Raw genomic sequence first — 27,744 nt, 5'->3', positions numbered from 1 at the left:
AGAACCATTATGGAAACATCCTGGTTGTTGGTGGGCACTTTGGCTGGCAGCCTCATGGATACACCCTGGTTGGTGGACACTTTGGCTGGCACCATTATGGAGACACCTTGGTTGTTGGTGGGAACTTTGGCTGGCAGCCTCATGGATGCATCCTGGTTGGTGGACACTTTGGCTGGCACCATTATGGAAACACCTTGGACATCATCTATATGGGGGCCACCTTTGCTACAGGGAACTATCATTGTTATGGGGGCACCATGATTGTTGGTGACTATCATCATTAGGGGGACTCGGTAGTTGGTGGCTATCTTCAGTATGGGGACAAGTGGTTTTCGGAGACATTATTGGGGCACAGTGGTTGTCAGAGACTATCATCATTATGGAGGCACTGGTATCAGAACAACTGTCACCATTGATCCCTACTTTCTAGAAGGAGTGGGGATCCTGACAACCCCAGTGATTGCTTTGATGGCAGCCTCATTGCCTGGCACTCTACTTTCTGGCACTGGCTGATTAGGAGGCCGCCTGGCTGGAGTGGGCACAGGTGCCATCTCCCCATGGCCTGAGCCGTGCAGCTCTCGGCCAGGACTGGTATGAGGACAGGCACTGCCTCCTCCTGTCCCCGCCCCCGATGCTGCTGCTGCCGGCGGACTGCCCCCAGCTGTCATGTCACAGACACCTCCCACGTTAGCCCCGCAGCCAGCGCGCCCTCTGGCGGACGTCCGCGTGCAGTGAGCAGGGCAGGAGCTGGGACGGCTCCGCTCCGCTCCGCTCCAGCGCTGGTTGTGGCAGCCGCCGCCGCCGCCGCCGCTGTGTGATTCTGCGCACACTGACACCGGAGTCCCTGTCATTCTGCCGCTGCACGCACTGCCCGCCCCGGTCCCGGCATGGCTTCTGGGGACCTGTACGAGGTAGGCAATGCCCCCTGCTCCGCTTCTGCGTCCAGGGGTCGTATACAGAGGGTGCAGCTGCGCCAGGGGAGGGGGCTCCGTGCACTTTACATGTGCAGGCCTTGGGAGGGGACGACACCTATGGCATTAATGGGGGGTCTCCAGGTTTAAACAACCTGGTAAAGTCAGGGGGAGGTGAGGGTGGCGCTGGCTGTAGGCAGAGGTGCCAGGTGGGCTTCTCTCCATGTGCATGGACCTGTGTGAATGTGCATGAAGTAGCCCACACAAGGTGACTTGTTGACTGCTGCAGCACCTCTTGGCTGTCAATCATATTCCAACTTTTTATAAAGTCCTCAGCTCTCCATCCCTCCTGGAGATGATTGACAGGTTTGCTTTCCCAAGTGGTGCTGCAGCAGGAGGATGGGCATGCTATCGATTGAAGAGGTTCTGCAGCAGCTGGGTTCAGAATTTGGAAGGATAACACCGAATGTTAGAGGTTGCATGGTCAACCTATGCCTGATGTTTCTCCATTTACGTTCTGTGACGTTTGACTGCTGCAGAACCTCTTTGTTAGTCATTTTTTTTTCAACTTTTATAGATCACAGCCCATTGTACATTTCAAGTTTCCTTTTGTTTGTGACGCAATTCTGATTTCCACTTGCAAAAGAGGTGCTGCAGCAGCCACGTACGTCAAGAAGGGTTTACCGGAGGCGGCGGATGGAGTTAGTAAATGTGGCTGCCGTGGCACTGTTGGGCAGTATAGCGAGGGACCGATACTCCTGGAGATCAGAGGGGTTGGATATTGATTGACAGGTCATATGAGGTGCTGCAGCAGCCACGTACGTCACGAGGGTTTACCGGAGGCAACGGATGGAGATACTAAATGTGGCTGCCGTGGCACTGTTGGGCAGTATAGCGAGGGACCGATACTCCTGGAGATCAGAGGGGTTGGATATTGATTGACAGGTCATATGAGGTGCTGCAGCAGCCACGTAAGTCACGAGGGTTTACCGGAGGCAACGGATGGAGATACTAAATGTGGCTGCCGTGGCACTGTTGGGCGATATAGAGAGGGACCGATACTCCTGGAGTTCAGAGGGGTTGGATATTGATTGACAGGTCATATGAGGTGCTGCAGCAGCCACGTAAGTCACGAGGGTTTACCGGAGGCAACGGATGGAGTTTGTAAATGTGGCACTGCCGTATAGAGAGGGACCTGTACTCCTTGAGATCAGCGGGGTAGGATATTGATTGACATGTCATATGAGGCGCTGCAGCAGCTTCTGATCAGCCATGTGACCTCATTCCTGCTTTTGGAAAGCTGGCGGACAACCAGTATGGCGCCATTCCCGCCCCCGCAGATTGTGTTGGCCACCTTTTAGAAACGTGATCGCATTTGCCCTTTGATTGGCCTATAAATATTTTTCCCATGCCACTCATCTTTCCTAAAAGCAGTGCCACCCCTACCCACAGGTTGTTTTTGGTATTGCATGTGATGGAGCTGAGTTGCGAAACCAAACACAACCCATGGAGATGGCACGCCAGGTATTTAAAGATGGCTGTCTGGAAATTCCAAACATTAGCCCTTGGTTTGGCCTCTCATCTGGGAAAGCAGAGTATCTACTATTACGTTGCCACCCAACTTTCCTGAATGCTGAATTGGATAGGAAATATATAATCATGCGTGTTGGATTGGGTGCCATGTCAAATCTATTTCATGGGAATACTAGCGAATCGTGTAGTAAAACATTGGCAAGGTGCAAAGGATTCCGAAATCACGGACTGGGGAAATTCTACCCTTAAAGGGGATGACAAGGTGACCAGTTTTGCTTTCATTTTATTCCCATTGCTGCCATGAGTCTGTCATTGTTTGTTTTTTTAAAATCCGCCATATAATTCTGAAGATATGAGGCTTTTTAGTTAATGCAACTTTTTATTGGCTCCTCGGGGGCGTGTCTTTAGGCTGCTTTGCATAATTGCCATGAGAGCACCACCCATTTGGTTAAGAGTATAAAAATTGGCAGTGAATTAAAAGGCTCATATCTCCGGAACCGTATGGCGGATTTAAAAAAAACAAAAAGCGGAATACTCAGGGGAACAGTGGTAAGAAAATAAGACTAAAAACTGACACCTTTTGAGTCATCAGGTCTTCTTTTTAGGGATCGTCTGTAACCATTAGAGAGCGTTAGCGGACTCTTCCGGTTGAGTGATGGATCAGTAATGGCGGCATAGATCGTGTTCACGAGTGTAACAGGTAATTCCTCATACACCCTCTCGATCGTGTTATATCAAGAAGCACTGACACAGAGATTCCCCTGACAAGATGATCTGTCTGTTGTTATTTTAGAAACTCAAAGGGACAGGACGAGATTGATTTTTACCTTGAAATGTTCAGTAAACGCTATAATAGTCCGGGAAGTAAATCAATTTGTCTCTGACCAAATTTATCATATAAATGGTTTACAGTTCCATCTGGTTAAGCGGCGGAGCGGTGTCGCTCCATATCGGACATAGCCTGCCGTTAGCGGAGGGGGCAGATGATAACTGTACATTATAGATATGCCATATAAATAGACACCTCACACCGAGGGTCTCCAAACTACAACTCCCAACAGAAACTGACCGACACATGATAAAAATAAGTCATCTTTTTAAGTTTACTTTATGAGGGACAATCGTCATGAAATAAAACCCCTGTTCCTTTGATTGACATGAATAAAACTTACAACATTTGAATAGAAGAGCTGTAAACCGGCGCATGCACCGAGTATAAGCCTAGGAATCCATTTTGGTCTTTGCATGTACTGGCTCTAATGACCCAGAAGGGGAGCTCGGGATTGGCGCTTGCGCAGAGTATAAGCATAGGAATACATTTTGCTCTTTGCATGCTCTGGCCCTGATGACCCAGAAGGGGGGCTCGGGATTGGCGCTTGCGCAGAGTATAAGCATAGGTATCCATTTTGCTCTTTGCATGTACTGGCTCTGATAACCCAGAAGGGGAGCTCAGGATTGGCGCATGCGCAGAGTATAAGCCTAATAATCCATTTTGGTCTTTGCATGTACTGGCCCTGATGACTCAGAAAGCAAACTCAGGACCGGCGCATGCGCAGAGTATATGCCTCTTGATCCATTTTGCATGTACTGGCCCTGATGACTCAGAAAGCAAACTCAGAACCGGCGCATGCGCAGAGTATATGCCTCTTGATCCATTTTGCATGTACTGGCCCTGATGACTCAGAAAGCAAACTCAGGACCGGCGCATGCGCAGAGTATAAGCATAGGAATCCATTGTGGTCTTTGCATGTACTGACCCTGATGACCCAGAAGGGGAGCTCGGGAACGGCGCATGCGCAGAGTATAAGCGCAGAAATCCATTATGGTCTTTACATGCGCAGGTCTTGATGACCTAGAAGGAGAGCTTGGGACCGGCGCATGCACAGAATATAAGCCTATGAATCAATTTTGATCTTCGCAGGGCCTTAGGTATTCATGGTTATGACTACAAGCAACTAATTAACTATGACTATATGCATGGTCGTAACCATGGATACCGAAGGTCCTGTAATGCCCTGAACATGAGGTAAGTGACATAGTGAATCAGAAAAAAAAACTATACTACATTTCTAATTGGAGGCATTTGCTAATATTATTATTATTACACCTATTACATATTGGGATAGGATCTTGGAGATGGGAATACCTCTCTAAATAGGCAGTATATTATGGGAATAGATCAATTTTAAACACTTTATGAGAACTTTCTTGAGACTTTTTCTTCATAAACCAGGCATAAAGTGAAATGTGTGGGTAAAATGTGCTCCAGTTACTACTACTAAAGCCGAAAATTGAGATTTGCACCAATTTCTGGCTTAGATATGTTTGGGGTGACTTGTCTAACAGTGGGAAAAAGTCTTTAAATCATATAGTACTGACAATTATTGGGTCCAGCGTCCCGCGACACTGATCCAGTCTCTGTGTTTTTTTCCTGCGGTGGTGACGTGACTCATCACCGCTGCAGCTAGTCGTTGAGCTCAGCGGCAAATGTGGTCTATGTTGGCTGAGCTCAGTGATTGGCTGCAGTGGTGGTAAGGTTAGATCAGTGACTCGTTCTGTCAGCTGAGCTCAATGACTACCTACAGTGGTGATGGGAGCCATCAACTGGACCGTAGCTGAGCCAGAAAGCCGGCGCTGGACCCAGGGAGGGTGAGAACTACAGTAGTTGCTTTTGCATACGTTTGGGTATAAAAAGGAAAAATCCCTTTAGGGGATAAAAAGTACGTCCCATCATGGTTATCCCCTCCCACATTTTGTAGGCACAAATATGACGTGACCCAAAATTTATGGCTTTCGAATGCCAAAATAGTGGCGCAAATCTGTTGAAAAATTTCCATGCAATACTCTATTTCACCTGCAGAGGGAGTGTCCGGTCAGACATCGCTAGGCAACAGCCAATCGAAATAAGGCCTTGAAAGATAGATTATTATAAGGCCATGGGCGAGCTGGGGTTTTTATCATGCTTTATAAACATATACAGTTAGGTCCAGAAATATTTGGACAGTGACACAAGTTTTGTTATTTTAGCTGTTTACAAAAACATGTTCAGAAATACAATTATATATATAATATGGGCTGAAAGTGCACACACCCAGCTGCAATATGAGAGTTTTCACATCCAAATCGGAGAAAGGGTTTAGGAATCATAGCTCTGTAATGCATAGCCTCCTCTTTTTCAAGGGACCAAAAGTAATTGGACAAGGGACTCTAAGGGCTGCAATTAAATCTGAAGGCGTCTCCCTCGTTAACCTGTAATCAATGAAGGTCTGGGGTTGATTACAGGTGTGTGGTTTTGCATTTGGAAGCTGTTGCTGTGACCAGACAACATGCGGTCTAAGGAACTCTCAATTGAGGTGAAGCAGAACATCCTGAGGCTGAAAAAAAAGAAAAAATCCATCAGAGAGATAGCGGACATGCTTGGAGTAGCAAAATCAACAGTCGGGTACATTCTGAGAAAAAAGGAATTGACTGGTGAGCTTGGGAACTCAAAAAGGCCTGGGTGTCCACGGATGACAACAGTGGTGGATGATCGCCGCATACTTTCTTTGGTGAAGAAGAACCCATTCACAACATCAACTGAAGTCCAGAACACTCTCAGTGAAGTAGGTGTATCTGTCTCTAAGTCAACAGTAAAGAGAAGACTCCATGAAAGTAAATACAAAGGGTTCACATCTAGATGCAAACCATTCATCAATGCCAAAAATAGACAGGCCAGAGTTAAATTTGCTGAAAAACACCTCATGAAGCCAGCTCAGTTCTGGAAAAGTATTCTATGGACAGATGAGACAAAGATCAACCTGTACCAGAATGATGGGAAGAAAAAAGTTTGGAGAAGAAAGGGAACGGCACATGATCCAAGGCACACCACATCCTCTGTAAAACATGGTGGAGGCAACGTGATGGCATGGGCATGCATGGCTTTCAACGGCACTGGGTCACTTGTGTTTATTGATGACATAACAGCAGACAAGAGTAGCCGGATGAATTCTGAAGCGTACCGGGATATACTTTCAGCCCAGATTCAGCCAAATGCCGCAAAGTTGATCGGACGGCGCTTCATAGTACAGATGGACAATGACCCCAAGCATACAGCCAAAGCTACCCAGGAGTTCATGAGTGCAAAAAAGTGGAACATTCTGCAATGGCAAAGTCAATCACCAGATCTTAACCCAATTGAGCATGCATTTCACTTGCTCAAATCCAGACTTAAGACGGAAAGACTCACAAACAAGCAAGACCTGAAGGCTGCGGCTGTAAAGGCCTGGCAAAGCATTAAGAAGGAGGAAACCCAGCGTTTGATGATGTCCATGGGTTCCAGACTTAAGGCAGTGATTGCCTCCAAAGGATTCGCAACAAAATATTGAAAAAAAAAATTTTTTTTTGGGTTTGGTTTATTTGTCCAATTACTTTTGACCTCCTAAAATGTGGAGTGTTTGTAAAGAAATGTGTACAATTCCTACAATTTCTATCAGATATTTTTGTTCAAACCTTCAAATTCAACGTTACAATCTGCACTTGAATTCTGTTGTAGAGGTTTCATTTCAAATCCAATGTGGTGGCATGCAGAGCCCAACTCGCGAAAATTGTGTCACTGTCCAAATATTTCTGGACCTAACTGTATTTCTGCTATGCCACTGTACACATGCATAGCAGTTAAAGGGAACCAAACATCAGGATTTTCGTGTATAAGCTGCAGCCAGTGCAGTACTGGCACTATCAGGCACAGTGTGTACATACCATCAGGGGGCAGCTCGGGTGTTTAGGCAGTGAAATACAACTTTATAAAGTTTGAAATTTCGTGCACTTTTTGATTGACGTGTGCACCTCTGCAGATAATGTCCGGGCGGGTTATGCAGGAGTTCCCCGCCCCCCCACCAGCCTGTTCCTCCCTCTCTCCTGATGTCCGGGCGGGTTATGCACGTGTTCCCCGCCCCCCCGCGCCGCCTGTTCCTCCCTCCCTCCCTCTGGCTGTATGTAACTATCTAATCTTCAGAAACATGGCGCCGGAGTGGTCCTCTGCGCATAGCGCTTATCTCTGGCGCCATGTTTCTGAAGCCCCCGCATTACACAACTTGGTGTCTGAGAGGGCGGCGCATGCGCCCTCGTTTCTTCACAGCCCGTTGTGAGCGCGCGCGATTAGAACAGGACAGAACAGCTGACCGGAGGACGCGATTACCTGCTGCTCCTGTTTCGTGCCGCCCCAGGACACCGGGCCAACACACCAGCCGGTGTGACATCGCTGTGGCGCCGCCCTCTCAGACACCAAGTTGTGTAATGCGGGGGCTTCAGAAACATGGCGCCGGAGATAAGCGCTATGCGCAGAGGCCCACTCCGGCGCCATGTTTCTGAAGATTAGATATTTACATACAGCCAGAGGGAGGGAGGGAGGAACAGGCGGCGCGGGGGGCGGGGAACACGTGCATAACCCGCCCGGACATCAGGAGAGAGGGAGGAACAGGCTGGTGGGGGGGCGGGGAACTCCTGCATAACCCGCCCGGACATCAGGAGAGAGGGAGGAACAGGCTGGTGGGGGGGCGGGGAACTCCTGCAGAACCCGCCCGGACATCAGGAGAGAGGGAGGAACAGGCTGGTGGGGGGGCGGGGAACTCCTGCATAACCCGCCCGGACATTATCTGCAGAGGTGCACACGTCAATCAAAAAGTGCACGAAATTTCAAACTTTATAAAGTTGTATTTCACTGCCTAAACACCCGAGCTGCCCCCTGATGGTATGTACACACTGTGCCTGATAGTGCCAGCACTGCACTGGCTGCAGTTTATACACGAAAATCCTGATGTTTGGTTCCCTTTAAAGGGTTGTCTAGTTTATTGTTAATAAAGTTTATTGACAGAAGCACGATATTTGTACCTATTGTGTATTATTATATTATTTGATCTGGAGCAGGCATAGCTCACATAGCCTCAGTCCCTGTGACCTGGCTTTTGGGAAGTATGAGCCCATGAAGTGCCTCTTCTCTAAAAAAAAAATCCCCCAAAGGAATAAAACTGTCTTTGTTGCCCATGGCAACCAATCAGAGTTCAGCTTTCATTTGTTAAACTACTCTAGTAAAATAGAAGCTGTGCTATGATTGGTTGCTATGGACAAGAGCGAAGAGAAGAATGAGGGAAGCAGTTCTCCCTGTGCCCAACTCTGTCAAAGCTCTCTGAAATACTCGAGATTTATTTGGATTTCTTTTTGCCTTTTTAAAGCAATTGTGTTCATGGTAAAAAAAATTAAATTCTGGTTAGGGATGTGAAACTTTGTGTACAGTAGTTTGTGGCCCCCTCTTCTCTTTCCTTTGGTAACTAGAAAAGGAAATGGCTATCAAATCGCTATAATAGGCAGCCATATTGGAACACATGGGTCTACTTTTCCCAACAGCCGGTCACTGATGAGATCTGACTCCCTTTCGAAAGAATTTTCTCTCTTCCATCCTTCTTGCTGTATGTAAATCTACGAGATTGAGTATACAACTAATCTTAACTGTTCTCGATCGAGCGTTCCACCTATGGCAAGTGGACCTCTTGCTTTGGCAACTGACGTGCTCATGTCATATCACCCTTGCGCCATTTATCCCTCGTGAATCTGGGTTCTCAGGTGGTTAGCATGCTTGTTGTGATACACCACCATGCCTATTCTTGATATTCTGAGCCTCCAAACAATCCCAGTTCTTCTACTCCTGGTTTCATCGCTGGGTAAATTGTCTACATCACAGTGTTTTCTTTGTAATATTGGAGTCGGTGAACTGGTTCTTCTTCTGAACCTCCTTCAATCTGCTGTGCTACATCTGAGTCAATTCTAATATATAACAGGACCTGATCTGTCTTCAACCCTTCTGTCTGGATCACTCTGCTACATCAATTCTTATTGCTGTATCTATTCTTCTTTCTCATGGTCTATAACTCCAGCATGACTGTTGCCGTTGGTTCTTTGCTGCATCGATTCCCGTAGTTCCAGCTCAGCTTCTCCAGTTGATGTCCTGCCAAAAGAACTTCTGTTATTCCAACTGGATCACTCAGCTGAACCAGCAACATCTGTCCGTGCTGTGTAAGAGCTTCTCAACCAGATGTTAGGGCTTGAAGGATCCACATCTCAGGATGAGACTTGGCAGCCTTCTCACACCATGGATCCCAAAGGTGCGGAGGCTTCAATACCTTTGCCAGTACATGTTGGCGAATTTTTTCAATTGCTCACTCATCTTGCTGAAGGTCAACTGGAAGTAGTCTAGCTCACGTGTGAGGAAAAAGAAGTAGGTGGGAAGGTGCAATTAAATGTTTGGGGCATGCCAAGGGTGCTCCAAGCACCTGTGCTTGGTTTGAACAGTCATTCTGTGTTGACAGATTCCCTTTAAAGATAGTCCTCATCCACTTTCAGTTGTCCATTGCTCTGTTTCGTTAATTTTCAATATTCCACCTGATTATCAGAACTTTGCCTCTTCATCGATGATATGAATTTGCTATTCCCCTACATCCAATAATCAAACAAACTAGCGTAAGGGTGTATCCACTGTCACTACTGAAGAAAATAGCTGTGTTTTAAGGAAAATCTGGAAAGCATTTTTATTTGGTCCCCCCCCCCCTCCCGAAAATGTACATTGCCTATCTTTGAAGAAGGATGGATCTCCTAGACTGTATTGATTATCATGGTTTCAACAAGTTCACAGGAACCTGTCATGTAATCGCCTGTGGGGCGGTCTAATGGACGCTTCCTCAATCCTTGCGATTGCTGTTCTCCTTCTTGCTTCATGTGGATGACGCGTTCTATGTCACCCACACGGTGTCCTCTGTTGCACTTCTCTCTCATGCTGAAGGCAGAGCAAAGTACTATAATGTGCAGGCGCTGGGAAAGGTCTAAGACCGCCTGTGCATGCGCACTACAATACTTTGTTCTGCCTTCACAGGGCAGAGCAAAGTGCGCGTGTGCAGAAGCGCAATGGAGGACACTGTGTGGATGACGTAGGATGCGTCATCCACACGAAACAAGGAGGACGGCGATCGCAATGGTAGAGCAGGCGCCGGACCCGAGACCAGCGATGTCCATCGGACCGGAACGTCAGATTGTGACACTTTGCATTTCATTTACAAAGTCTTCAACTGGATTAAGGGACCCTTATTTTGTAAAAAAAAATAAGCTGGATCTCTGCAAATCCTACTCCTAAATTCACATTAGTGAGTTTGACTCAAAATACAGACAAGGATTGCTAAAATTGTCTGTTCATGCTCTTTAAACTTTGCAACACATTTGATTGGACGTCAAGAGATGTCAGTTTTGGAATACATTATTTCTAGTGATGGACGAATAGTAACTATTTGTGTTCAGAGTATTCATAACGAATCCCAAAGTACTATGCCAGCATTCGTCATGAATAACGGACCTAATGCAAGTCGATGGGGAACCCGAGCATTTTTCTGTGAAATCTTCTTCATGAAAAATGCTTGGGTTTCCCATTTGACTTGTATTAGGTTCGTTATTCGTGACGAATACTGGAATAGTGCGTGGCATTCATTATGAATAATCCGAGCCCTAATAGATCTCAAAAAGGTTTCTCAGTTCTATACTGATTGCAACCCATAGAACTCAAAGTTCTATAAATGATTCCTGGTCTTCACCAATTATTATTGGCAGTTCATGAAGAACTATTATCTAATTATATAGACCAAGGGAGGATCCGGCACAAGTCTCAACGGATAGCCATCTTGATCCATTGGACAATGCAATCAAATGCACCCATACAGAGTCCATGGGCTTTGCCTGAGATTCGAACCCACAACCTCTCGTATCCCAAGCGACAAGCCTACCATTAGACTAAGCCACGATAGTCTATGTATGGTCCCAGAGAGCCATTGTATTTTTTAAAAAGAAGAAACCTCTACCACTAGAGATGATTTTCAGATAAATCCCTTCTCAAAGTTTTCTTTAATGTAGGCTGACTTTGTCTCATTCTCCGGGAGCGAGAAAGGATAAACTCTCCTTCTGGGAGGTTCCATAACTGTAGGAATGGGAATTGCACAGTCATACAGCCAATGAGGTGGTAGTGCCTTGCTTGGAGAAGGCGTCAGAGATATTGTGCAGGTAAATTAGATGCAAGAGATGCTAAGAAGAGTTTCACCGGAGAGGGTTGAGGCAACTACGAAAACAAGATAGACTCCACCGAGTGATCTGATCAGTCGTCCACTCAATGACTGGTGCATAGAGCTTTAGCCGTGGAAGTCTCACAATCACTGATGCATCTGAGTGGAAAAATGAATTTAAAGAAAAAGACTCATTGTGAAGAGTTACCTTCTCCATCCAGAATTGGATACGACCTCCTGGAACTATATTTAGATGTGTCTGTAGAGAGATAAAAGGAACAGTCAATGTTTTTTGCTAAAGAACAGTCCATGAAATTTTCTGCCGGTTCAGAGTCAATAAATGCTTGTCGTGTAAACAAGAGGTTGCCGAAAGAAATGGACATAGACGCAAGTAATAATTTATCTTTAGTGGTGGACAGTGTTACCTCGTCTCTCACCTAGGGGTTAAAGTTTCCTTGTTTTGCCTTCAGTTTAGAACAATCTGTACGAGAATGATCCTATTCACCACAATATAATGAAAAATTATTAAAATATCGAGAAGAGAGTACATTTCTTCCTTTAAAGTTTTATCTTTAACAAGGATGGACAGGCTGGCATAGAAGACGGCAAGAGTGCGTCCTTGTTCCAGGCCAATTCAGCAGACGGTATGAAATTGGACAGCATAATGTCCCACAGATCTGGTCTTAGCTGCAATATGGAATCAGCAGTTGAGTGAACACGACTTGGTTTGTCAAACATTTGACGGAAAGGAGCGTAGGTATGCATCATGGGGTAATTATGTTCCCAAAATGGTGCAACCCATACCAAAGCATCATCAGAAAATAATAGGTCAGAAGAAAAACGCTCTGCACATTGTTCAAAGTTCTCGGTGCATTGATTGACAAAGCCCCAGCTTTAAAATCACCATTAAATTGTGTAGGTGTGGGTAAATGTGGAGTTATTTCTCAAACTGAATATTGTTGAGTAGGATGCGGTTGGTTTTAAGGAGCTGGTGGATAGACTGCTAGCGTTTGAGGCAGTGAGTCCAGACTGACTGTAATATTTTGTTCAGCCTGCATGAGTTCATGTTGGTTGACAGCCAGTTGCACCACAAGTTCAGGCAATTCATCCGTATCCCACATTAACAGTGTTGATACTGTTCTTTGGGATACATTGTCTTGGTATTCTGTTAGATTGAGCAGGTGAGGTGGATTCTCCAAGCTCTTGGTCTGGCTGGGCACACAGGCCACGAGGCATCAAAGCAGCAGATAGCTGAGGCACACGGGACACAGACAGCTGAGGAACTGGAAACCGCAAATAGGGGAAGTGTAGAGAACCATCGACTGGCTTGTTGTTGGGAACCGCTTAAGATGGGAGAGAGCACGTGAGTAGATCAAGATGTATATAGCAACCCAGAGACTAGCAACACTGATGTCTCAATACCAAGACACAGTTGTGTCTTGGTGATTTTTATAGAAACCTTGGCGATTGCTCACATATGATCAAGCCAATCCATCTGCAAAGCCCCGATGTGGAGCACAACAGAGTCTATCAGAACGAAGTGAGAGAATCAAGTCTTGGATCCGGGACAGATGCGTTACAGCATCAGAACAATTGGTTAGATTTGCTCCATTAGATCAAAATTAATTCTAATAACTCTATGTTGAAGGCTACAAAGAATTATCCTTGTTGCACTGTATTTGGTCAAGAGTCTCATCTTCATTTGCCTATTATCTCTCAAAGCCAACTTTCTGATGTGGAGAAGGTTCGTCAAGACATCTGTGACCTCTAGACTGATGTTCATCAGTTGATGAATGTTGATAATGTATCTGCGGCCACGGCAAAATCCATAAAGAATGTGGATAAACTTAGTCAACCTATTACTAACATCTCTCCTGGGGATAAAGAGAATATTAAGAATATTCAAATTAAGACTTCTTCTAGGAAGCTTGCACCGAACTTTGGTCTTTATTTAGAGTGGTTGAGCAATTAACGCAGCAACTTTCCATATGGAATTGCCTCCTACTTTAAAAATTACAAAAAGCTACCGTCTCTCCTGATTTGACTCGCTCTCAACTGTGATCAAGTCCAGTTCTATATACACCTAAAATCTTAGTATGGAGTGTGAAGTTAGTCAAATCTTGGATCGAAAATAAATTTGTGGAAAACTATTCAAATCTAATTTGTTGCATGTGATAAGAAGGTCCCGAATGGAATAAATGGGTTCCTTAAAAGAAAACAAATTGATATCCTAAGTTTCCACGCCAAACCTCTTCTTCTTTCCACTCTATTGGACTCTTCGGAGACGGGCGCTTCCTTCTGGGACATCACGCTCGTGGAACATAAAACCCAATTCCTTTAAAGGAAACCTGTTGTGGTTTTTTTATATTAAACTGCTTCCAATGTGTTTTTAAATGATGCAATTTGCATCCCTAACATGGTTTTCTAAAAACAAATTACATTTATTTATCTTAGTCACGCCTCCAGCAGTGTAATTGTGACAATATCGCAGTATCCAAGGCACCAAAACTCCTGCACCTTTTTATAGCATGAGAAAGGTCCTGCGTTGGCCGAAACGTTGCTTTTTTTTTTTTATTCCCGTCATGTATGCCGGGACTAATAATGTTTTTTGCTTGATTAAAGGAGTTTGGGTGCCTTGAATACTGTGGTAAGTCTATAACTTGTGGAGAGCTGCACCAAGTAGCACAAAAGACGGAGTGGTGCATGGGATATACTTGTTTTATTTCGTTGCATTGTAATTGATTATATACAGATCCTTCACCAGAACTTCTCTGCTGTGACTGCAATGGGTGAAGCTCAGCGGAGAAGTTCTGGTAAAGGACCTGTTTATAATCCGGGGCGTGACTAAATTCAAAGAATATTCCTTGAATGTGAGTGACATGACTGATTCCCAGCAAAATCCGCCCGCCCTCATGACTGTAACCTAAGGTCTGGATTGGTTTTACCAAAGTATAAAAACTCTTTTTCTTAAGCTAAATACATGGAATTTTTATTTTTATTTTGTTTTTTTAGAAAACCATAAAACACACTGTGGGGGTATAATATAGAAAAAACGACATGAAAAGTTCCCTTTAAAGCAGATGGATCACCTTAATTTTGCCTTTCTTTGTGTTCCCTGGGATCTGCTTTGGAAGTTAAGAATTGTCAAGGTTAAAAAATATATAGTTAAATGTGCTTAAAGCGTTATCTGGTGCATGCCGAAAGTGTAAATGTGTCATCATCAGAAGTGCTCATCACCCAGTGTGAGTAAGCGGCACCGGACGAAACATTTTATATCAGTAAGTTAGCAACTTACTAATACGCTTCCTTCTGGAAAGGTTCTCGGATCTTAAAGGGAACCAACCACCAGGATTTTGCCCTATCAACTAAAGGCAGAGCCATAATAGTGCTAGGATGCTGATTAAAATGATACCTTTAGCTGATAAATTGGAGTCTTCATTGCAGAGTTATCTCTGTCCAAACATCCGAAAATTACGTAATTCATTCAGTGCCTTGAGCATCGGGGTGCCACTTTGTGTGTTGGGTCTTCTGTACTGATTCCTCCCCTGGCTGCCTGCCTCCTCTCTATTTAAATTTCTCCCCTCTGCAGCTATGTCCGCCACGTGCAGAATATTATTTTCAAGTTTGTTTCCAATAAAATGTCGCCGGAATTAGCGCATGCACGTACCACGATCTCCAGCACCATTTTATTGAAGACACACTAAAGACGAATATGAGCAGCATTGGCGCATGCGCAGATTGATTGATTTTCATTCATTTATTTATTTTTTATTAGCGCATGTTCTACCACTTGTCATAGTCATCTCCACAGTGTATTCGGTAAAACGGCACCAGAGATCGCAGTACGCACATGCGCTGATTCTGGCTCCATTTTATTGCAGAGTTGGAGAGAAACTTGAAAATAGTGTTAATCGAGGCGGCATATGGGAGAAATTTAAATAGAGGGGAGGCAGGTAGCCAGGGGAGGAATCGTTACAAAGGACCCGATTCACAAAGTCCTGCTCACTGCACATGCGCTGGACATAGCGCTAATCACAGCGGCAGATGGGAGAAATGTAAATAGAGGGAAGGCAGGTAACCAGGGGAGAAAACATTACAGAAGACCCAACCCACAAAGTCCTGTCCACTGCGCATGCGCTGGACATAGCGCTAATCGCGGTGGCAGAGGGCAGGAATTTAAATAGAGGGGAGGCAGGCAGGCAGCCAGGGGAGGAATCCTTAGGGAAGACGCAAACCACAAAGTCCTGTCCTGATGCTCAGGGCACTGCATGAATCACGTACTTTTCGGATATTTGGACAAAAATTACTCTGGAATCAAGACTCAGATTTGTCAGCTAAAGGTGTCAGTTTAATTAGCCTTCTAGCGCCATTATGGAACTGCCTTTTAGTTTACAGGTGGTTAGTTCCCTTTAAGCTACAAGTTACAGGCTTGGGTCCTTCAAGGTCCTCTTCTGATTTGTGTCTGGCACAGAACAGTATTTCAGCATATGACCACAACTGTATCTTGGAAGGCTTTAACAGCTAAGCCAGCCCCCTTCTCAGCGTCTACATTGACTGTGACCGAGAAAGTAGATGGCTTCACTACTGAAATAAGCAGTCAATCAGTCCGCTTTAGGTACCAATCCGGTAAACTCATACCAGTATTGGCCATTAACTGAAAGAGGACTTGCACGGACCAGCTAAAAGTTGGAGCACGTTTGAGATATATTTTAGTAAATTGGGAAACTTACTCAATTTAAGCACATTTTTAACATTATTATTTTTTTAGGTGGACAACCCCTCCTAGGAGTAAAAATAATTTGTCCAAAATAGGAATTTTGAATTTCTTGGTGTCCCCAATCATATCGAAAAATCTTCTTTCCTATTTCAGTGTTTAAAATTAAACGAGAAAGCTGTTGTGTTGCAATAAATAATGATTTTGGAAGATCTGACACCACGGAACATAAACAGTTCTTGTATTCCGAGGGTGCACCTACATTGCTTATTCCACGTTAGTCCTGTCGTGAGAGCTGGCATGAATTAATGTGGGAGTTGTTGTTATAGTTCTGCACAGAAAGATGACTTAAATTACTTTAAATTTTGTGGTTCAAAGAAAATGAGTTTAGAAAGTTGTAGATTGAGTACCTAAATTATATTTCTTGGAAATTTTGCTAATGCTTTGCAATTTAGATCACTTCACTCTAAAGATCTATAAAGGTTATTCTACAAGTTTCTTCTGCTCTTCAAAGTAGCCTAAAGGCTGCTTTACACCAGACAATCTATTGTGCGATAGATCGTTGGGGTCACGGTTTTTGTGACGCACATCCGGCATCGCTGGCGATGCCGGCCTGTGTGACACCTCCTAGCGACGCAGTATCGCTCACAAATCGTGAGTCGGGTACTGCTCGCAAGGTTCCATAATATCGTTTAATTTAGTTGATCATCGTTTCCGTGGTAGCACACGCCGCTCCGTGTGACACCACGGGAACGATGAGCAGCTCACCTGCCTCCCGCGGCCGCCGCCGGCTCTATGTGGAAGGAAGGAGGTGGGCGGGATGTTTATGTCCCGCTCATCTCCGCTTCTATTGGCCGGCGGCCGTGTGACGTCGCTGTAACGCCAAACGTCCCTCCCACTCCAGGAAGTGGACGTTCGCCGCTCACAGCGAGGTCGCACGAGAGGTAAGTATGTGTGACGGGGGTTACCGACTTTGTGCGCCACGGGCAGCGATTTGCCCGTGACGCAAAAAGGACAGGGGCGGGTACGATCGATTGTGAAATCGCACAATCGGTCGTACCATGTAAAGCAGCCTTTAGATTTCCATCTGTGTAATATTCTATGATACATATGTAACACAAGAGTTTCCTTTATGCATCTAGATAAACCAATCTTGGATTACTTTTTAAAGGTGAAGCATACATTTTCTTTTGGATGGTGTCTATAAAAAGTCTGGCTGGCATGCAGTCTACCCTTACTACCATTGGTGATAGAATGGCTCGTTCTAAGGAGATTAATGAATTCGACCATGGTCCTGTGATAGGATGCCACCATTGTAACAAGTCAGTTTGTAAAGCTCCTTCCCTTTCAAACTATTCCACGATTACCTGTGGGGTTATTGTAAAGTTTTTAGCTTTTAGGAACTCAACAACGAAGTTGCAAACCAGGATTGTTGAGTGGTGAAACACATAAAATTTACCGATATTTTGCAGCGTTAAAAACTGCAGACGCTCCGAACCTCCTCAAACATTACCATCAGTATACAAACGTTTGCATTGGGAGTTTTTTGGCAAGGGTTTTCATAGCTTAGCAGCTGCATAGAAGCCTTACATCACCAAGCACAATGCCAAGTATCAGATGAAGCAGTGTAAAGCTGCCAAAACAAGACTCCGGACCTGTGGAATGACGGATCACACTTCTCTATCTTATAGTAAATAAAGATACTTGGTTAACACTTGTCAAATAGCGTAAAAGCCATCCCAACTCAACAAGGTGTACCCAGTCGGGATGGTCCTACTCTAGTATGTGAAAAAGGGCAGAGAAAGACAAAACCACCAACTACAACAACCTGTCCATGGGGAAGCTAGATTCATTAAATGCCTAGCTCAGAAGAAGGGCTCACATCCCCATTTATAGAGACAACAAAAAAAAACAATACATCATCTTTGAAAAAAGAAAGATGGCTCTCTCTGGCCCTGTATAGACTATAGGGGCCTCAGATTACATTCAAGAATAAATATCCTCTGCCACGTATACCGGAATTGTTCCACCATCTCCAAGGCTCCAGAATCTTCTCAAAACTTAACCTCCATGGAGTGTATAATCTGATCCGTATACGGTCGAGATACGAATGGAAGACTACCTTTAAGACTTGGGATGGCCACTACGAGTATCTGGTAATGTTGTTTGGGCTCAGTAATGTGCTCCTGTGGTGTTCCAGGAGATTGTGAACATCATCTTTCGGCATTTTCTTTACTCTTATGTGATTATATTCCTGGACATCATCCTTGTATTCTCTCCCGACTTGCCCACATAGGAGGAATGGTCTCCAGATTCTGCAGAGACTGAGGGAGAACTGAGTGTACGCCAAGTTCAAGAAGTGTGTTTTCGAACAGACATTTCTTCATTTCCTAGGGTACATAATCTCTGATACCAGGTTAAAGATGGATCCTGAGAAAGTGTCTGTGATCCTAAAGAGGCCTCATCCTAATTGTGTGAAAGCCATAAAGCAATTTCTGGGATTCGCTAATTACTACCACCAGTTTATACTTCATGTGTCGCCCCTAACCATCCCAATCACTGCCACATGACCAAGGGTGATAATCCAAATATGTGGACTCCGGAGGCTGAAAGTACTTTCGGCTCACTAAATCAGGCCTTCTCTAGAGCTCCGGTCCTGCACAGAAACAAGATCAGAAACAATTCTTCATGGAGGTGGATACTTCTTACTCTAAGGCTGGGGCGGTCCTAACACAGAAGTCTGCTACCAGGAAATTGTAACCTGCAGTTTTTTTTCCAAAGCCTTTTTCGCTCCTGAGCTCAACTATTCAATTGGTGACCAATAATTGTTTCCAATTAAAATGGCTCTGGAGGAGTAGTGTTACCTACTGGAAGGGGCTGTGCATCTTGTTGTCATCTACACCAACCACAAGAACTTGGACTACTTACAGTCAGCACAGAGTCTAAACTGTCGCCAAGCCCGTTGGTCACTGTTACTTACCTGCTTGGACTTTCTTATCTATTTCCGTTCAACTGAAAAGCACGTCAAGGCAGATGCGCTCTCCAAGCTCTCTTCGTCTGCTGAACAAGACCTCCAAAATGCTAACGGTAGCTCTGGTAAGCTTGTCTCGAGTACCACCAGTAAAATCTTTCATCGCACAAGCAGACAGGAGGGTTAGAGCTGCAGTGGGGTCACACCTTTAAGCTTGTAGGTCATGCTGGGCACAAGAAAACGACTCTTCAAATTCCGCTGCATTACTGGTGTTCTACCCTGCATAAAGACGACGTGGACTATTTTTCTGCCTATCCTTTGTGTGCCCACAATAAGACTCCTAAGAAGTTTCCCTCTCAGTGACTACTACCTCTACCGCTGCTGTCTGCTCCCTGGCAGCACATTGTGATGGACTTCATCACACACCTTCCGGTGGTCTCCGTTTGGTAAGTTATGTGGATGTTAGGGGATTATTTTTCTAAAATGGCCCACTTCACTCCCTTGTCTGGTCTTCCATCTACTCCTGTACTTGCTGAGAAGTTCATTCAGCATATTTAACGCCTGCTACATCTACCGCTCCACATTATATCTGACAGAGGCGTCCAATTTACTTCCGGTTCTGGAGGGCTACCTTCTTAATCTGGCCATGGATTTGTTGTCTGCTTACCATTCACAATGCAACAGACAAGTGGAGCAGATCAGCCAGGTTTTGACCAGTTTCCTGAGGCACTTTATTCATTCTCACCACAGTGACTGGGTCAAGCTTTTGCTTTGGGCGGAGTTTTCATACAACTGTGTGAGCGAAGCGTTGGCTTGTTCTCTATTCTTCATTGTGTATGGGCATCAGCCCAACATCCCTTTTTCTGTGGCCAAAACTTCTGGCATCTCTGCAACCGACAACCTCGCTGAGACTTTTTTTTTTTTTTTCAAAATCTGGAAAAATTTCGGTGTCACTACATCGGTCCCTTTTGAAATAACCAGTCAGATGAACAATGTTTTCTATAAGATGAAGCTCCCTGCCGATTCCTAATTCCTTCCACATGTACCTCCTCAAACCTGTGGCTCTGAGTCGCTTCTTCAAGGATCATGGTACCTTGCCTTTGCCAGACAGCTCAGAAGACGTCTTCGAGGTTAAAACAAAATGTCCTGGCCAGTAACAGATTTAGAGGTAGTACGTTATTCTTAATTGATTGAAAGGGTTTTTGTCCTGAGGAGATATCAGGGGAGCACAGAGAGAATATTGCCCTTCTCCTTAAAAGATTACTTTGACCTGAAAATAGGGGGCGTAAAGGGGGGTACTGTCATGCCAGAGATTGCGCTCCTGCAGCGTCTATTCCAGCTCCCGTCACTGCCTCTTGCTCCCGGGGCCTGGGAACCAGGGCTGTGGAGTCGGTAAGCCAAACCTTTGACACCGACTCCTCAATTTCCCTTCCATCGACTCCGACTCCCACATATATTGCTTATATTTAAGTAAAAAATGTATTGTAATACAATGTGAGCATCAGACATTTAATAATTTTTATGATACAATAATCAAGATATTTACGGTAGATAGAACATAAAATATATTTATTGGAATACAACTTTAGAACACAACTGTAATAAATTGTAAATATGTAATACACTATGCAATATACAGTAGATTACATATATATCTTGTGTGTGTTTGTGTGTGTATGTTTATATATATATACAGTTAGGTCCAGAAATATTTGGACAGTGACACAAGTTTTGTTATTTTAGCTGTTTACAAAAACATGTTCAGAAATACAATTATATATATAATATGGGCTGAAAGTGCACACTCCCAGCTGCAATATGAGAGTTTTCACATCCAAATCGGAGAAAGGGTTTAGGAATCATAGCTCTGTAATGCATAGCCACCCCTTTTTCAAGGGACCAAAAGTAATTGGACAAGGGACTCTAAGGGCTGCAATTAACTCTGAAGGCGTCTCCCTCGTTAACCTGTAATCAATGAAGTAGTTAAAAGGTCTGGGGTTGATTACAGGTGTGTGGTTTTGCATTTGGAAGTTGTTGCTGTGACCAGACAACATGCGGTCTAAGGAACTCTCAATTGAGGGGAAGCAGAACAACCTGAGGCTGAAAAAAAAGAAAAAATCCATCATAGAGATAGCAGACATGCTTGGACTAGCAAAATCAACAGTCGGGTACATTCTGAGAAAAAAGGAATTGACTGGTGAGCTTGGGAACTCAAAAAGGCCTGGGCGTCCACGGATGACAACAGTGGTGGATGATCGCCGCATACTTTCTTTGGTGAAGAAGAACCCGTTCACAACATCAACTGAAGTCCAGAACACTCTCAGTGAAGTAGGTGTATCTGTCTCTAAGTCAACAGTAAAGAGAAGACTCCATGAAAGTAAATACAAAGGGTTCACATCTAGATGCAAACCATTCATCAATTCCAAAAATAGACAGGCCAGAGTTAAATTTGCTGAAAAACACCTCATGAAGCCAGCTCAGTTCTGGAAAAGTATTCTATGGACAGATGAGACAAAGATCAACCTGTACCAGAATGATGGGAAGAAAAAAGTTTGGAGAAGAAAGGGAACGGCACATGATCCAAGGCACACCACATCCTCTGTAAAACATGGTGGAGGCAACGTGATGGCATGGGCATGCATGGCTTTCAATGGCACTGGGTCACTTGTGTTTATTGATGACATAACAGCAGACAAGAGTAGCCGGATGAATTCTGAAGTGTACCGGGATATACTTTCAGCCCAGATTCAGCCAAATGCCGCAAAGTTGATCGGACGGCGCTTCATAGTATAGATGGACAATGACCCCAAGCATACAGCCAAAGCTACCCAGGAGTTCATGAGTGCAAAAAAGTGGAACATTCTGCAATGGCCAAGTCAATCACCAGATCTTAACCCAATTGAGCATGCATTTCACTTGCTCAAATCCAGACTTAAGACGGAAAGACCCACAAACAAGCAAGACCTGAAGGCTGCGGCTGTAAAGGCCTGGCAAAGCATTAAGAAGGAGGAAACCCAGCGTTTGGTGATGTCCATGGGTTCCAGACTTAAGGCAGTGATTGCCTCCAAAGGATTCGCAACAACATATTGAAAATAAAAATATTTTGTTTGGGTTTGGTTTATTTGTCCAATTACTTTTGACCTCCTAAAATGTGGAGTGTTTGTAAAGAAATGTGTACAATTCCTACAATTTCTATCAGATATTTTTGTTCAAACCTTCAAATTAAACGTTACAATCTGCACTTGAATTCTGTTGTAGAGGTTTCATTTCAAATCCAATGTGGTGGCATGTAGAGCCCAACTCGCGAAAATTGTGTCACTGTCCAAATATTTCTGGACCTAACTGTATGTATGTATGTGTATATATATATATATATATATATATATATATATATATATATATATACTAGAAGGTGGCCCGATTCTACGCATCGGGTATTCTAGAATTTACGTATTGTGTAGTTAATGTATGATTTTTGTTATATATATATATATATATATATAGATGTTGTTGTGTGTAGTTACCAAGTGTGTTTGTGTAGGGCGCTGTACATGTTCTGGGTGTTGTCTGGGTGTGGCGGGGGGTGAGAGCGGTGTTGTATGTGTGTTGCGTTGTTTGTGGAGCGCTGTGTGTCTGTAGCGTTGTGTGTGTGTGTGTTGCGCGGTTTGTGTGGGTGTGGTGTGTTTTGGGGGGAGGTATGTTTTGTGCAATGTGTGTGTTGCATGGTATGTGCGTATATTTATGTATGCCGCGGTGTTTGTGTGTTGGGTGTTGTGTGTGTGCAGCGTTGTCTGTGTGTGTGGGTGTCTGTGTAGGGCGGTGTTTGTGGTTCCCAGTGTGTGTGTGGTGTGTTGTGTGTGTGTGTGTGTGTTGGGGGGAGGTGTGCACCTCCCATCGTGCTCCATCCCCCATGCTGCGCACCCCCCATCGTGCTCCATCCGCCATGCTGCGCACTCCCAAACGTGCTCCATCCCCCATGCTGCGCACTCCCCATCGTGCTCCATCCCCCATGCTGCGCACCCCCCATCGTGCTCCATCCCCCATGCTGCACCAACATCAGCCTCTCTCCTCCCAGCATCAGCCTCTCTCCTCCCAGCATCAGCCTCTCTCCTCCCAGCATCAGCCTCTCTCCTCCCAGCATCAGCCTCTCTCCTCCCAGCATCAGCCTCTCTCCTCCCAGCATCAGCCTCTCTCCTCCCAGCATCAGCCTCTCTCCTCCCAGCATCAGCCTCTCTGTCCCCAGCCTCAGCCTCTCTCCTCCCAGCCTCAGCCTCCCCCAGCATCAGCCTCTCTTCTCTCAGCCTCCCCCCTCCCAGCCTCCCTCCTCCCAGCCTCTCCCAGCATCAGCCTCTCTCCTCCCAGCCTCCCCCAGCATCAGCCTCTCTCCTTCCAGCCTCCCCCAGCATCAGCCTCCCCCAGCATCAGCCTCTCTCCTCCCAGCCTCCCTCCTCCCAGCCTTCCCCAGAATCAGCCTCTCTCCTCCCAGCCTCCCTCTTCCCAGCCTTCCCCAGCATCAGCCTCCACCTCCCAGCCTCCCTCAGCATCAGCCTCCCCCAGCATCAGCCTCTCTCCTTCCAGCCTCCCCCAACATCAGCCTCCCCCAGCATCAGCCTCTCTCCTTCCAGCCTCCCCCAGCATCAGCCTCCCCCAGCATCAGCCTCCCCCAGCATCAGCCTCTCTCCTCCCAGCCTCCCTCCTCCCAACCTCCCCGAGCATCAGCCTCCCCCTCCCAGACTCCCCCAGCATCAGCCTTCCCCAGCATCAGCCTCTCTCCTTCCAGCCTCCCCCAGCATCAGCCTCCGCCTCCCAGCCTCCCCCAGCATCAGCCTCCGCCTCCCAGCCTCCCCCAGCATCAGCCTCCGCCTCCCAGCCTCCCCCAGCATCAGCCTCTCTCCTCCCAGCCTCCCCCAGCATCAGCCTCTCTCCTCCCAGCCTCCCCCAGCATCAGCCTCTCTCCTCCCAGCCTCCCCCAGCATCAGCCTACACCCTCCCAGCCTCCCCCAACATCAGCCTCCCCCAGCATCAGCCTCTCTCCTTCCAGCCTCCCCCAGCATAAGCCTCCCCCATCCCAGCCACCCCCAGCATCAGCCTCCCACAGCATCAGCCTCTCTCCTCCCAGACTCCCACACCATCAGCCTCCCCCAGCATCAGCCTACACCCTCCCAGCCTCCCCCAACATCAGCCTCCCCCTGCATCAGCCTCCCCCTCCCAGCCTTCCCCAGGATCAGCCTCTCTCCTCCCAGCCTCCTCCAGCACGCTGTGCTCCTCTGCCGACACTCACAGATCCGATCGCATACACACACACACACACACACACCCGATCGCATACACTCACACCCACCCGATCGCATACACTCACACCCACCCGATCGCATACACTCTCACACACACCCGATCGCATACACTCACACACACCAGATCGCATACACTCACACGCACACCCGATCGCATACACTCACACACATACCCGATCGCATACACTCACGCACACACACATTGACGATATTGCACATACGCGCTCATACTCACAACATCCGGAGATACCACATGCTTCTGGCTATGTGATCGTCCGGCAGGTCCTGGAAGCTCACAGCACAGTATCGCGGCCGAGAAGCAAGCGATATCTCCGGATGCTGTGAGTGTGTGGATGCGATGTGAGGTGTGTGTGTGAGGTGTGTGTGAGAGTGAGTGTGATCTGATGTGTGTGTGTGTGTGTGTATGTGTGTGTTGTTATGTGTGTGCGTGTGTGTATTTTCCGCCGCTGCAGGACCTTGATGCGCTGGTAACTATGCTACCATGGTTACCAGCGCATCACGTCCCCCACTCGCACGGGAGCCCACACCAGCATATGGCGGCAAACCCCAGCAATGCGAGGGTTTGTGTCGGCTGGGATGGCGGAGTATGCTGGTGTGGGCTCCCGGGGGTACAGTACTCACCTGGTAGTCGTGTCTCCGTGTCAGTTCGGGGGATGCGTGCGGGGGGCGGGGCCAGAGCGAGTGTGCATTGCGTGAGGGGGGCGGGGCGTGGCCGAGTTGCCAATACGTGCAGGGTGCCGGGGCGAGAGGCCAATCCGTGTTGGGGCGGAGCCTGTGCGAGCGGCCGGCTAATTAGTGTGGGGGGGAGAGCCAGGGCGAGCGACCAATCCATGCGGGTGGGCGGGGCCATGGCGAGGCCAGTGGCCAATCCGCTTTGTGTCACCGTAAGGACACAATTTTGGAGCAAGACAGACAGACAGACAGAATAAGGCAATTATATATATAGATATATACACAAGATATATATGTAATCTACTGTATATTACATAGTGTATTACATATTTACAATTTATTAGTTTTTTGTGTTTTAAAGTTGTATTCCAATAAATATATTTTCTGTTCTATCTACCGTAAATATCTTGATTATTGTATCATAAAAATGATTAAATGTCTGATGTTCACATTGCACTACAATACATTTTTCACTTAAATATAAGCAATATACTAAATGTTATTATTTAGCATGTTATTGTTGAAAACTGTTGTTTGCCACTTACATAGTGTATGTACGGAGTGAAATCTTTTTTTCCTTGCGGCAATGTTTTGCCTGCTCCATGTCATCCAAATACTTGTCTAGGTTAAACTGCTCATCTGATGAGGCTGAAGATATGGCAGCAGTAGCACTGTCAGGACCCAAGTCCTCTTGCGCCTGGCAGTCCTGTAGCCGCTCATCCTAACTGCTACCTCACTCAAAGCTTCTTTTCCTTTAGTAAGCTGTTGATCATCAAGCAGTATACGATGACTTGGGTCCACATAAACAGCTGCCAGAAGAATTTTATTTTCCAATAGCTGTGTCTCTCTCCGTTTCATTGAAGCAGAAATGCCATCTGGGATTAAACCTCCTCTTTGGGACAGGCAAAGTAGCAAGTTCTTCGACTCCCTTATGAAAATGCCAGGAGTTAAATCCTCAGCTTGTAATTTTTTAGTCACGGTAAATGTGTGATTAAGCAATTCCTTCAATTCAGCCACCTTCATTTAAGGTTACTTGAGGGTTCACCATATCTATAAGAAATGATTTTAGTTCAAGCAATCGCTCAGTCATTAAATAAGTGCTGCCTCACCGAGTGGCTTGATCAACAATCGCCCCTTTCCCAGCACGTCTCTGCAAGATGGAATACATTTTAGGGGTTCTGGCAGCAATAACCAATTTCCTCACTTTTCCAATCAGATTTCCATCATGTCCGCCCAGTTTCACACATCTGGCTTTTCGCCGGTTTGGCGGATGCAACGCACGCCAATACAGTACGATACAGTACAGTGGCAGCGCCGCAACTTCCCGGTCACATGACAGCATGTGACCGGCATTTGTCGCGCTGCCACTGTACTGGAGTGCGCCGCATTCGCCAAATCGGCGAAAAGCCGGATGTGTGAAATCGGGGTCCCTCTTGCATACTATCTCTTATTGTCAGCTGCAGCGTGTGCACAACATAGCGCATGTGATGAATAGGAAAGTGTTTTGAAGCAGCTTCAACAAGATCATCTAATCCTAAAGTATCATTTTTCTGTTCTTCTGTTGTAATATCTCTTTGTTCCTCAGTTACATGAGCAGCACTGTGACTCCATCTCAAACATAGTGAATCCTAAATTTTCTTCTAGCTGTTGTTCATTACGCCCATTCATCAGTTTAATTGTACTTATCATGTTTGAAGCATTGTTCGTTACAATAGCAAGAACCTGTTCTTTTTTGAGTCCGTAATCTTGCAGAACTTTTTCCACTAAGGCCTGGAGAAACTGGCTGCTGTGATGAGCTTTAGTATCTTTTACTGCCAGTGTCTTGGTAGCAATTTCTTTCTTGTCACAAAAATATCGAACATTGATGGCAAAATAATTCCGTGAAATGCAGTGACTCTGACATCCCAGCAAAGGCAATGGGTGAAAAGATAGGACATTCAGACACAGCGTTTTGTGAGGAACCGTTTTTGTGCTCAAAAACAGATCCTCATAAAGAATGAGCTGTCAGTTTGTGGTGGTTTTCTAACCTGATTTTGCTATTGAAAGCATTATTTATGAGCTCAAAAACCTTTCAGGTGATGCGGTTTTTTTAAAAGCTGATCTGCTTTTGCAGCTGACAAACGTATCCTCAAAAAAACGCTGTGTGTGAATATAGCCTTAGATCAGGAATAGAACAGCCATTTATAGGACATTTCATAACTTTCCCAAATTCCTATGAAAAAATATTCAGCACATTCTGCATTGCGCTACTGTCCCCAATTTATTATATATTTTAGGAGTCGAAGTCGGTGCATTTTATACCGACTCCGACTCCACCAAAATGAGCTCCGACTCCGACTCCACAGCCCTGCTGGGAACGCCGCACAGGTCTTAGGGTGTGTGCGTGGACCTTCTCTTCAAGGACCAGCATGCCCTAACCCGGAAGTGCCTCTTAGCCTATAGCTGAGAGGCACTAGGTATTTAAGGCATCCTCCCCCTTTGGGAGGTGTCTGAGCAATGTGATCATTCTTTTGATGCAAGGTTGCTAGTTATCAGGTCCCATATTCTATAACTGCTA

General features: G+C 45.7%; 1 protein-coding gene across 2 annotated transcripts in view; it reads left to right on the top strand.

The window, feature by feature from the left end:
* Window positions 1-743: 743 nt before the first annotated feature.
* The window catches only part of CDYL2 (chromodomain Y like 2), a 99,793-nt gene continuing 72,792 nt past the window's right edge, over window positions 744-27,744 (top strand). For both annotated transcript variants that reach the window (XM_075325853.1, XM_075325851.1), the window contains exon 1: window positions 744-911. In XM_075325853.1, coding sequence (XP_075181968.1) covers window positions 888-911 — 24 coding nt within the window. In that variant the 5' untranslated portion in view covers window positions 744-887. The remainder of the gene's footprint in view (window positions 912-27,744) is intronic.

Source organism: Anomaloglossus baeobatrachus, chromosome 10, assembly GCF_048569485.1.
Source record: "Anomaloglossus baeobatrachus isolate aAnoBae1 chromosome 10, aAnoBae1.hap1, whole genome shotgun sequence".
NCBI lineage: Eukaryota > Metazoa > Chordata > Amphibia > Anura > Aromobatidae > Anomaloglossus > Anomaloglossus baeobatrachus.
This window is presented reverse-complemented; position numbering and strand designations above follow the sequence as displayed.